Source organism: Pseudophryne corroboree, chromosome 1, assembly GCF_028390025.1.
Source record: "Pseudophryne corroboree isolate aPseCor3 chromosome 1, aPseCor3.hap2, whole genome shotgun sequence".
NCBI lineage: Eukaryota > Metazoa > Chordata > Amphibia > Anura > Myobatrachidae > Pseudophryne > Pseudophryne corroboree.
Window position 1 is genome coordinate 660,476,782 of NC_086444.1, and position 12,786 is coordinate 660,489,567.

Below are 12,786 nucleotides of genomic sequence, written 5' to 3' on the forward strand. Positions count from 1 at the left end.
GAAGTAAAACAAACCTTTTGTTATTATTGTGGTGAAATCAGTACTTACAGTACACCTGAAGTCAAACTTGGCATCGGGTGATGCAACCACAAAGAAAAGGAAAAGTGTGCATGCAGCCTGATCCATTTTCACTGACTTTAGGTAACCCTTAATGCTAAATACTACATGAAAAGCTCTTAATACTGTAATAAAAAGATAGTCATAAGGATGTTATTTATAGATAACTAATATTATAGATAACTAATATACACATTCTAACATGTTTGATGAAGCATGAACACAGCATAGTCGTCACTGACAGATAAATGCATACATTATTTTCCTGATGCATGCTGCAGAATTATGAAGCCTGTTTCATCTTACCAGGAATTTGCTGCTTTTTTTCATAATGCCCACTTGCCAGGGCAGAGTTTTCCGTAAGTTCTGAATAATGATGATCATTTTCAAAGTCACCCATTTTTATTAATGATGCAGCCTTCTGTATCGTAAAGCCTTTTGCCTCAACTGTATTTCACTGTCATTTTAAACTAAGCTTCAATTTTAAACAAGGAGTGTCTTTCAGAACTTGTCTTCCCTCCCAAAGTGCCTTATCAGCACTGACCATTACTGAGTGCTAATAATGATTTCTTATCACAAGCTAAATTGGTGTGTGTGCCACTGTGTGGTACGGTTTCAGCTAGGAACTCTGCAAGCTTATTTACTATATTGGTGGGGTGCTTCACTTGGAGTACAGCCTTATGTTTTTTTTTTGTTTCAGAGAACTCCTCAGGGACTTCTAGGTTTATATTCACTAACATGAGTGTTTTCAAAGGTGGAAATATATGCAAAGGATTACTTTCAGGTCGACAGTATTATGGGGCTAATTCAGGTTGGATCGCAAATCGCAATCCAACCGGAAATTTTACGATCGCCCCGCGGCCGCATGTGCAGAATACGTGCTGCACATGCTGCCGCACTTTCTGCAGGGGGAGGGTGGCGCAGAGCTTGCAATCGCTTCTGCCTGTCAATGAGGCAGAGGCGGTCGTGGTGTGTGGGGGGGGGGGAGGGATGGGGGGCGGCCAACGCTCCATTTCCAGGGAGGAGATGGAGCATTGCGGGGGCGTTGCAGTGCATACGGGGGGGGGGCGGAAAGCGGCCAAATGGCTGCCAGTAGGAGCCATCACTAATTTCTACGATGAAGCAGAAATTGCGAGCCAATTGCAATTTCTGCTTCATCAAGGGGGGAGGCGCCGGTCAGCATGCTGGGTGGCCTTGCCCAGCGATGGGCGCCCCCCAGCATGCTAGGAAAAGGATTGCAAATTCTGATAATTAGTAGAATTTGCTATCCTTACTGAATTAGGCCCTAAATGTGCTCAAAATCAGCATTGATTGCTAATGACATCTTGCCTCCACAATTAGACATCTTTATATTCTTTGTCATGATCAGAGGTGTAGCTATGTGCCATGGTGCCCGGAGCAAGGGTATGTTTTGGAGCCCCCCTCCCCTGTTCTCTATTGGGGGCCTGGCCAACATGTGTTGGCATGTTACATTTGAAAATGAATAATATTTAAAAATCCTAAATCAGTGACATGGCCGGTTCTAGACCTTGTGGAGCTCAGGGCGAAAGTTTCCTTTGGGTGACCCCCATGTTTAAAATAGGGTCAGTGTGTGCTGAAGGCTTGTAACAATATAGGGGCATGGCAGTTAGTGATGAGCGGGTTCGGTTCCTCGGAATCCGAACCCGCCCGAACTTCACCTTTTTTTTACACGGGTCCGAGCGACTCGGATCCTCCCGCCTTGCTCGGTTAACCCGAGCGCGCCCGAACGTCATCATCCCGCTGTCGGATTCTCGCGAGACTCGGATTCTATATAAGGAGCCGCGCGTCGCTGCCGTTTTCACACGTGCATTGAGATTGATAGGGAGAGGACGTGGCTGGCGTCCTCTCCGAATCCGTTGTATTATATTAGAACTTAGTTATAATTGTGGGGAGGATTGGGGACGGGGAGCAGCTGTTAGGGAGTACAGTGCAGGGTTTTGAGTTTAATCCGTTGTTTCTCTGCCTGAAAAAAAAACGCTCCACCATATCTGTGCTCACTCAGTGTGCTGCACTGCTGCATGATATATCTGTGCTGAGTGCACTGCTCACACTGCCTAATTGTGGGGACTGGGGAGCAGTTATAGCAGGAGTACAGTGCACAGTTTTGCTGACAGTGACCACCAGTCCAGTATACGTTTGTCTGCCTGAAAAACACTGTGGTGTTTTTTCTTTTTCTTTCTTCATGCTAGTTTGTTTAGCAGTCTGCTGACACTGCAGTGTCCACCAGTTCCGTTATACAGTATATTATACATATAATTAAGCACTAAGCAGCAGTACGGTAGGCCACGGCTGTACCTACCTCTGTGTCGACTCGTCACTCGTCGTCCATAAGTATAAGTAATACTATCCATCCATCTACATTGTATACCTGTGGTGTTTTTTTTTTCTTTCTTCATACTAGTTTAGCAGTCTGCTGCTGACACTGTCCACCAGGTCCGTTATACAGTATATTATATTTATATATAAGCACTAAGCAGCAGTACGGTAGGCCACGGCTGTACCTACCTCTGTGTCGTCACTCGTCGTCCATAAGTATAAGTAATACTATACTATCCATCCATCTACATTGTATACCTGTGGTGTTTTTTTTTTTCTTTCTTCATACTAGTTTAGCAGTCTGCTGCTGACACTGTCCACCAGGTCCGTTATACACACAGTATATTATATTTATATATAAGCACTAAGCAGCAGTACGGTAGGCCACGGCTGTACCTACCTCTGTGTCGTCAGTGCACTCGTCGTCCATAAGTATAAGTAATACTATACTATCCATCCATCTACATTGTATACCTGTGGTGGTTTTTTTTCTTCTTTCTTCATACTAGTTTAGCAGTCTGCTGACACTGTCCACCAGGTCCGTTATCCAGTATATTATATTTATATATAAGCACTAAGCAGCAGTATGGTAGGCCACGGCTGTACCTACCTCTGTGTCGTCACTCGTCGTCCATAAGTATAAGTAATACTATACTATCCATCCATCTACATTGTATACCTGTGGTGGCTTTTAGTTGTGCGCAAAATATGGAGAACAAAAATGTGGAGGTTAAAAAAATAGGGAAAGATCAAGATCCACTTCCACCTCGTGCTGAAGCTGCTGCCACTAGTCATGGCCGAGACGATGAAATGCCATCAACGTCGTCTGCCAAGGCCGATGCCCAATGTCATAGTACAGAGCATGTAAAATTCAAAACACAAAAGATCAGTAAAAAAATGACCCAAAAATCAAAATTAAAAGCGTCTGAGGAGAAGCGTAAACTTGCCAATATGGCATTTACGACACGGAGTGGCAAGGAACGGCTGAGGCCCTGGCCTATGTTCATGGCTAGTGGTTCAGCTTCACATGAGGATGGAAGCACTCATCCTCTCGCTAGAAAAAAGAAAAGACTTGCGGCAAAAGCACAGCAAAGAACTGTGCGTTCTTCGAAATCACAAATCCCAAAGGAGAGTCCAATTGTGTCGGTTGTGATGCCTGACCTTCCCAACACTGGACGGGAAGAGCTTGCGCCTTCCACCATTTGCACGCCCCCTGCAAGTGTTGAAGGGAGCACCCGCAGTCCAGTTCCTGATAGTGAAATTGAAGAGGTCAGTGTTGAAGTGCACCAGGATGAGGATATGGGTGTTGCTGGCGCTGGGGAGGAAATTGACAAGGAGGATTCTGATGGTGAGGTGGTTTGTTTAAGTCAGGCACCCGGGGAGACACCTGTTGTCCGTGGGAGGAATATGGCCATTGACATGCCTGGTGAAAATACCAAAAAAATCAGCTCTTCAGTGTGGAAGTATTTCAACAGAAATGCGGACAACAGGTGTCAAGCCGTGTGTTGCCTTTGTCAAGCTGTAATAAGTAGGGGTAAGGACGTTAACCACCTCGGAACATCCTCCCTTATACGTCACCTGCAGCGCATTCATAATAAGTCAGTGACAAGTTCAAAAACTTTGGGCGACAGCGGAAGCAGTCCACTGACCAGTAAATCCCTTCCTCTTGCAACCAAGCTCGCGCAAACCACACCACCAACTCCCTCAGTGTCAATTTCCTCCTTACCCAGGAAAGCCAATAGTCCTGCAGGCCATGTCACTGGCAAGTCTGACGAGTCCTCTCCTGCCTGGGATTCCTCCGATGCATCCTTGAGTGTAACGCCTACTGCTGCTGGCGCTGCTGTTGTTGCTGCTGGGAGTCGATCGTCATCCCAGAGGGGAAGTCGGAAGACCACTTGTACTACTTCCAGTAAGAAATTGACTGTCCAACAGTCCTTTGCGAGGAAGATGAAATATCACAGCAGTCATCCTGTTGCAAAGCGGATAACTGAGGCCTTGACAACTATGTTGGTGTTAGACGTGCGTCCGGTATCCGCCGTTAGTTCACAGGGAACTAGACAATTTCTTGAGGTAGTTTGCCCCCGTTACCAAATACCATCTAGGTTCCACTTCTCTAGGCAGGCGATACCGAGAATGTACACGGACGTCAGAAAAAGACTCCACAGTGTCCTAAAAAATGCAGTTGTACCCAATGTCCACTTAACCACGGACATGTGGACAAGTGGAGCAGGGCAGACTCAGGACTACATGACTGTGACAGCCCACTGGGTAGATGTATTGCCTCCCGCTGCAAGAACAGCAGCGGCGGCACCAGTAGCAGCATCTCGCATACGCCAACTCGTTCCTAGGCAGGCTACGCTTTGTATCACCGCTTTCCAGAATACGCACACAGCTGAAAACCTCTTACGGCAACTGAGGAAGATCATCACAGAATGGCTTACCCCAATTGGACTCTCCTGGGGATTTGTGGCATCGGACAACGCCAGCAATATTGTGCGTGCATTACATCTGGGCAAATTCCAGCACGTCCCATGTTTTGCACATACCTTGAATTTGGTGGTGCAGAATTATTTAAAAAACGACAGGGGCGTGCAAGAGATGCTGTCGGTGGCCAGAAGAATTGCGGGCCACTTTCGGCGTGCAGGCACCGCGTACAGAAGACTGGAGCACCACCAAAAAAACCTGAACCTGCCCTGCCATCATCTGAAGCAAGAGGTGGTAACGAGGTGGAATTCAACCCTCTATATGCTTCAGAGGATGGAGGAGCAGCAAAAGGCCATTCAAGCCTATACATCTGCCCATGATATAGGCAAAGGAGGTGGAATGCACCTGTCTCAAGCGCAGTGGAGAATGATTTCAACGTTGTGCAAGGTTCTGCTGCCCTTTGAACTTGCCACACGTGAAGTCAGTTCAGACACTGCCAGCCTGAGTCAGGTCATTCCCCTCATCAGGCTTTTGCAGAAGAAGCTGGAGGCATTGAAGGAGGAGCTAAAACAGAGCGATTCCGCTAGGCATGTGGGACTTGTGGATGGAGCCCTTCATTCGCTTAACCAGGATTCACGTGTGGTCAATCTGTTGAAATCAGAGCACTACATTTTGGCCACCGTGCTCGATCCTAGATTTAAAACCTACGTTGGATCTCTCTTTCCGGCAGGACACAAGTCTGCAGGGGTTCAAAGAACTGCTGGTGAGAAAATTGTCAAGTCAAGCGGAACGCGACCTGTCAACATCTCCTCCTTCCCATTCTCCCCGCAACTGGGGGTGCGAGGAAAAGGCTACGAATTCCGAGCCCACCCGCTGGCGGTGATGCAGGGCAGTCTGGAGCGACTGCTGATGCTGACATCTGGTCCGGACTGAAGGACCTGCCAACGATTACTGACATGTCGTCTACTGTCACTGCATATGATTCTCTCACCATTGAAAGAATGGTGGAGGATTATATGAGTGACCGCATCCAAGTAGGCACGTCAGACAGTCCGTACGTATACTGGCAGGGAAAAGAGGCAATTTGGAGGCCCTTGCACAAACTGGCTTTATTCTACCTAAGTTGCCCTCCCTCCAGTGTGTACTCCGAAAGAGTGTTTAGTGCCGCCGCTCACCTTGTCAGCAATCGGCGTACGAGGTTACTTCCAGAAAATGTGGAGAAGATGATGTTCATTAAAATGAATTATAATCAATTACTCCATGGAGACATTCACCAGCAGCAATTGCCTCCAGAAAGTACACGGGGATCTGAGATGGTGGATTCCAGTGGGGACGAATTAATAATCTGTGAGGAGGGGAATGTACACAGTGAAAGGGGTGATGAATCGGACGATGATGATGAGGTGGACATCTTGCCTCTGTAGAGCCAGTTTGTGCAAGGAGAGATTGATTGCTTCTTTTTTGGTGGGGGCCCAAACCAACCAGTCATTTCAGTCACAGTCGTGTGGCAGACCCTGTCGCTGAAATGATGGTTGGTTAAAGTGTGCATGTCCTGTTTATACAACATAAGGGTGGGTGGGAGGGCCCAAGGACAATTCCATCTTGCACCTCTTTTTTCTTTTTTTCTTCTTTGCGTCATGTTTTGTTTGGGGAGTATTTTTTGGAAGGGCCATCCTGCCTGACACTGCAGTGCCACTCCTAGATGGGCCAGGTGTTTGTGTCGGCCACTAGGGTCGCTTAGCTTACTCACACAGCTACCTCATTGCGCCTCTTTTTTTTCTTCTTTGCGTCATGTGCTGTTTGGGGAGTATTTTTTGGAAGGGCCATCCTGCGTGACACTGCAGTGCCACTCCTAGATGCGCCAGGTGTTTGTGTCGGCCACTAGGGTCGCTTAGCTTACTCACACAGCTACCTCATTGCGCCTCCTGCGCCTCTTTTTTTTCTTCTTTGCGTCATGTGCTGTTTGGGGAGTATTTTTTGGAAGGGCCATCCTGCGTGACACTGCAGTGCCACTCCTAGATGGGCCAGGTGTTTGTGTCGGCCACTAGGGTCGCTTAGCTTACTCACACAGCTACCTCATTGCGCCTCTTTTTTTTCTTCTTTGCGTCATGTGCTGTTTGGGGAGTATTTTTTGGAAGGGCCATCCTGCGTGACACTGCAGTGCCACTCCTAGATGGGCCAGGTGTTTGTGTCGGCCACTAGGGTCGCTTAGCTTACTCACACAGCTACCTCATTGCGCCTCTTTTTTTTCTTCTTTGCGTCATGTGCTGTTTGGGGAGTATTTTTTGGAAGGGCCATCCTGCCTGACACTGCAGTGCCACTCCTAGATGGGCCAGGTGTTTGTGTCGGCCACTAGGGTCGCTTAGCTTACTCACACAGCTACCTCGTTGCGCCTCTTTTTTTTCTTCTTTGCGTCATGTGCTGTTTGGGGAGTATTTTTTGGAAGGGCCATCCTGCGTGACACTGCAGTGCCACTCCTAGATGGGCCAGGTGTTTGTGTCGGCCACTTGGGTCGCTTAGCTTACTCACACAGCTACCTCATTGCGCCTCTTTTTTTTCTTCTTTGCGTCATGTGCTGTTTGGGGAGTATTTTTTGGAAGGGCCATCATGCCTGACACTGCAGTGCCACTCCTAGATGGGCCAGGTGTTTGTGTCGGCCACTTGGGTCGCTTAGCTTAGCCATCCAGCGACCTCGGTGCAAATTTTAGGACTAAAAATAATATTGTGAGGTGTTCAGAATAGACTGAAAATGAGTGGAAATTATGGTTATTGAGGTTAATAATACTATGGGATCAAAATGACCCCCAAATTCTATGATTTAAGCTGTTTTTTAGGGCTTTTTGAAAAAAACACCCGAATCCAAAACACACCCGAATCCGACAAAAAAAATTTGGTGAGGTTTTGCCAAAACGCGTTCGAACCCAAAACACGGCCACGGAACCGAACCCAAAACCAAAACACAAAACCCGAAAAATTTCAGGTGCACATCATGGTGTAATGGTTAGCAATACTGTCTCACAGCACTGAGGTCATGGGTTCGACTCCCACCACGGCCCTAACTGTGTGGAATTTGTATGTTCTCCCTGTGCACACAATCCAAAAATAAACTGATAGGTTGATTGGCTCAAACAAAAATTAACCCTGTTATGTGCGTGTGTGGTAAGGAATATAGGGGGTCATTCTGACCTGATTGCACGCTGCAGCGGTACGATCGGGTCACAACTGCGCTGGTACATGCCAGACGGCCGAAGGCCGTCATTGCCTAGCGATCACCTCTGCCTGATTGATAGGCAGAGGCAGTCGCTGGGTGGGAGAGGGCGAAACGGCGGCGTTTGGCCGACCATGTGTGATGTCACACGCAGCTGCTGCGACCCAGGGCAGCGACGAGTAACTCCGGGCCGGCCGCAGGAGCTGCGCTGGCTGGGAGTTACTCTTCAAGTACAAAAGCATTGCCGCTGTGTGATGCTTTTTGTAATTGTGCGTGGGAAGGGGCGGCCAGACATGCGGTGCGGACTAGCCCTGTGCTGGGCGTCCCCCCGCATGTCTGTGTCAGTGATCGTAGCTGTGCTAAATTTAGCACAGCTACGATCAGGTCGGAATGACCCCCATAGATTGTAAGCTCTCATTGTGCAGGGACTGATGTGAATGGCACAATATTTTGTGTAAAGTGATACGGAATATGTGTGTGCACTATATGAATAACTGGTAATAATAAATAAATAATGGCTTCATTGGGAAGGTGCGTGGCCACAGAATAGTACCAATTCACATTACATTACACAGTATTGTCCATTATTCACATTAGAGATGAGCGGGTTCGGTTTCTCTGAATCCGAACCCGCCAGAACTTCATGGTTTTTTTCACGGGTCCGAGCGACTCGGATCTTCCCGCCTTGCTCGGTTAACCCGAGCGCGCCCGAACGTCATCATGACGCTGTCGGATTCTCGCGAGGCTCGGATTCTATCGCGAGACTCGGATTCTATATAAGGAGCCGCGCGTCGCCGCCATTTTCACACGTGCATTGAGATTGATAGGGAGAGGACGTGGCTGGCGTCCTCTCCGTTTAGACACTTGATTTACTAATTTTGGGGAGCATTAGGAGTACTCAGTAGTGTACAGTGCAGAGTTTTGCTGATAGTGACCAGTGACCACCACTTTTATTTATAATCCGTTCTCTGCCTGAAAAAAGCGATACACAGCACACAGTGACTCAGTCACATACCATATCTGTGTGCACTGCTCAGGCTCAGGCCAGTGTGCTGCATCATCTATTATCTATATATAATATTATATATCTGTCTGACTGCTCAGCTCACACAGCTTATAATTGTGGGGGAGACTGGGGAGCACTACTGCAGTGCCAGTTATAGGTCATAGCAGGAGCCAGGAGTACATAATATATTATATAGTGAGTGACCACCAGACACACAGTGCAGTTTATTTAATATATCCGTTCTCTGCCTGAAAAAGCGATACACACAGTGACTCAGTCAGTCACATACCATATCTGTGTGCACTGCTCAGGCTCAGGCCAGTGTGCTGCATCATCTATATATATTATATATCTGTCTGACTGCTCAGCTCACACAGCTTATAATTGTGGGGGAGACTGGGGAGCACTACTGCAGTGCCAGTTATAGGTTATAGCAGGAGCCAGGAGTACATAATATTATATTAAAATTAAACAGTGCACACTTTTGCTGCAGGAGTGCCACTGCCAGTGTGACTAGTGACCAGTGACCTGACCACCAGTATATAATATTAGTAGTATACTATCTCTTTATCAACCAGTCTATATTAGCAGCAGACACAGTACAGTGCGGTAGTTCACGGCTGTGGCTACCTCTGTGTCGGCACTCGGCAGCCCGTCCATAATTGTATATACCACCTAACCGTGGTTTTTTTTTCTTTCTTTATACATACATACTAGTTACGAGTATACTATCTCTTTATCAACCAGTCTATATATTAGCAGCAGACACAGTACAGTGCGGTAGTTCACGGCTGTGGCTACCTCTGTGTCGGCACTCGGCAGCCCGTCCATAATTGTATATACCACCTAACCGTGGTTTTTTTTTCTTTCTTTATACATACATACTAGTTACGAGTATACTATCTCTTTATCAACCAGTCTATATTAGCAGCAGACACAGTACAGTGCGGTAGTTCACGGCTGTGGCTACCTCTGTGTCGGCACTCGGCAGCCCGTCCATAATTGTATATACCACCTAACCGTGGTTTTTTTTTCTTTCTTTATACATACATACTAGTTACGAGTATACTATCTCTTTATCAACCAGTCTATATATTAGCAGCAGACACAGTACAGTGCGGTAGTTCACGGCTGTGGCTACCTCTGTGTCGGCACTCGGCAGCCCGTCCATAATTGTATATACCACCTAACCGTGGGTTTTTTTTCTTTCTTTATACATACATACTAGTTACGAGTATACTATCTCTTTATCAACCAGTCTATATATTAGCAGCAGACACAGTACAGTGCGGTAGTTCACGGCTGTGGCTACCTCTGTGTCGGCACTCGGCAGCCCGTCCATAATTGTATATACCACCTAACCGTGGTTTTTTTTTCTTTCTTTATACATACATACTAGTTACGAGTATACTATCTCTTTATCAACCAGTCTATATATTAGCAGCAGACACAGTACAGTGCGGTAGTTCACGGCTGTGGCTACCTCTGTGTCGGCACTCGGCAGCCCGTCCATAATTGTATATACCACCTAACCGTGGTTTTTTTTTCTTTCTTTATACATACATACTAGTTACGAGTATACTATCTCTTTATCAACCAGTCTATATATTAGCAGCAGACACAGTACAGTGCGGTAGTTCACGGCTGTGGCTACCTCTGTGTCGGCACTCGGCAGCCCGTCCATAATTGTATATACCACCTAACCGTGGTTTTTTTTTCTTTCTTTATACATACATACTAGTTACGAGTATACTATCTCTTTATCAACCAGTCTATATATTAGCAGCAGACACAGTACAGTGCGGTAGTTCACGGCTGTGGCTACCTCTGTGTCGGCACTCGGCAGCCCGTCCATAATTGTATATACCACCTAACCGTGGTTTTTTTTTTCTTTCTTTATACATACATACTAGTTACGAGTATACTATCTCTTTATCAACCAGTCTATATATTAGCAGCAGACACAGTACAGTGCGGTAGTTCACGGCTGTGGCTACCTCTGTGTCGGCACTCGGCAGCCCGTCCATAATTGTATATACCACCTAACCGTGGTTTTTTTTTCTTTCTTTATACATACATACTAGTTACGAGTATACTATCTCTTTATCAACCAGTCTATATATTAGCAGCAGACACAGTACAGTGCGGTAGTTCACGGCTGTGGCTACCTCTGTGTCGGCACTCGGCAGCCCGTCCATAATTGTATATACCACCTAACCGTGGTTTTTTTTTCTTTCTTTATACATACATACTAGTTACGAGTATACTATCTCTTTATCAACCAGTCTATATATTAGCAGCAGACACAGTACAGTGCGGTAGTTCATGGCTGTGGCTACCTCTGTGTCGGCACTCGGCAGCCCGTCCATAATTGTATATACCACCTAACCGTGGTTTTTTTTTCTTTCTTTATACATACATACTAGTTACGAGTATACTATCTCTTTATCAACCAGTCTATATATTAGCAGCAGACACAGTACAGTGCGGTAGTTCACGGCTGTGGCTACCTCTGTGTCGGCACTCGGCAGCCCGTCCATAATTGTATATACCACCTAACCGTGGGTTTTTTTTTCTTTCTTTATACATACATACTAGTTACGAGTATACTATCTCTTTATCAACCAGTCTATATATTAGCAGCAGACACAGTACAGTGCGGTAGTTCACGGCTGTGGCTACCTCTGTGTCGGCACTCGGCAGCCCGTCCATAATTGTATATACCACCTAACCGTGGTTTTTTTTTCTTTCTTTATACATACATACTAGTTACGAGTATACTATCTCTTTATCAACCAGTCTATATATTAGCAGCAGACACAGTACAGTGCGGTAGTTCACGGCTGTGGCTACCTCTGTGTCGGCACTCGGCAGCCCGTCCATAATTGTATATACCACCTAACCGTGGTTTTTTTTTCTTTCTTTATACATACATACTAGTTACGAGTATACTATCTCTTTATCAACCAGTCTATATATTAGCAGCAGACACAGTACAGTGCGGTAGTTCACGGCTGTGGCTACCTCTGTGTCGGCACTCGGCAGCCCGTCCATAATTGTATATACCACCTAACCGTGGTTTTTTTTTTCTTTCTTTATACATACATACTAGTTACGAGTATACTATCTCTTTATCAACCAGTCTATATATTAGCAGCAGACACAGTACAGTGCGGTAGTTCACGGCTGTGGCTACCTCTGTGTCGGCACTCGGCAGCCCGTCCATAATTGTATATACCACCTAACCGTGGTTTTTTTTTCTTTCTTTATACATACATACTAGTTACGAGTATACTATCTCTTTATCAACCAGTCTATATATTAGCAGCAGACACAGTACAGTGCGGTAGTTCACGGCTGTGGCTACCTCTGTGTCGGCACTCGGCAGCCCGTCCATAATTGTATATACCACCTAACCGTGGTTTTTTTTTCTTTCTTTATACATACATACTAGTTACGAGTATACTATCTCTTTATCAACCAGTCTATATATTAGCAGCAGACACAGTACAGTGCGGTAGTTCACGGCTGTGGCTACCTCTGTGTCGGCACTCGGCAGCCCCGTCCATAATTGTATATACCACCTAACCGTGGTTTTTTTTTCTTTCTTTATACATACATACTAGTTACGAGTATACTATCTCTTTATCAACCAGTCTATATATTAGCAGCAGACACAGTACAGTGCGGTAGTTCACGGCTGTGGCTACCTCTGTGTCGGCACTCGGCAGCCCGTCCATAATTGTATATACCA

The 12,786-nt window shown here is 46.2% G+C and overlaps 1 protein-coding gene across 2 annotated transcripts in view; it reads right to left on the minus strand.

Moving 5' to 3' along the window:
* The window catches only part of LOC134932352 (uncharacterized), a 41,898-nt gene extending 41,316 nt beyond the window's left edge, over positions 1 to 582 (minus strand). Inside the window, exon 1 of one of the 2 annotated variants that reach the window (XM_063926810.1) lies at positions 364 to 582. In XM_063926810.1, coding sequence (XP_063782880.1) covers positions 364 to 457 — 94 coding nt within the window. In that variant the 5' untranslated portion in view covers positions 458 to 582. The remainder of the gene's footprint in view (positions 1 to 363) is intronic. The other variant, XM_063926736.1, reaches the window with a different exon arrangement.
* Positions 583 to 12,786: the final 12,204 nt, after the last annotated feature.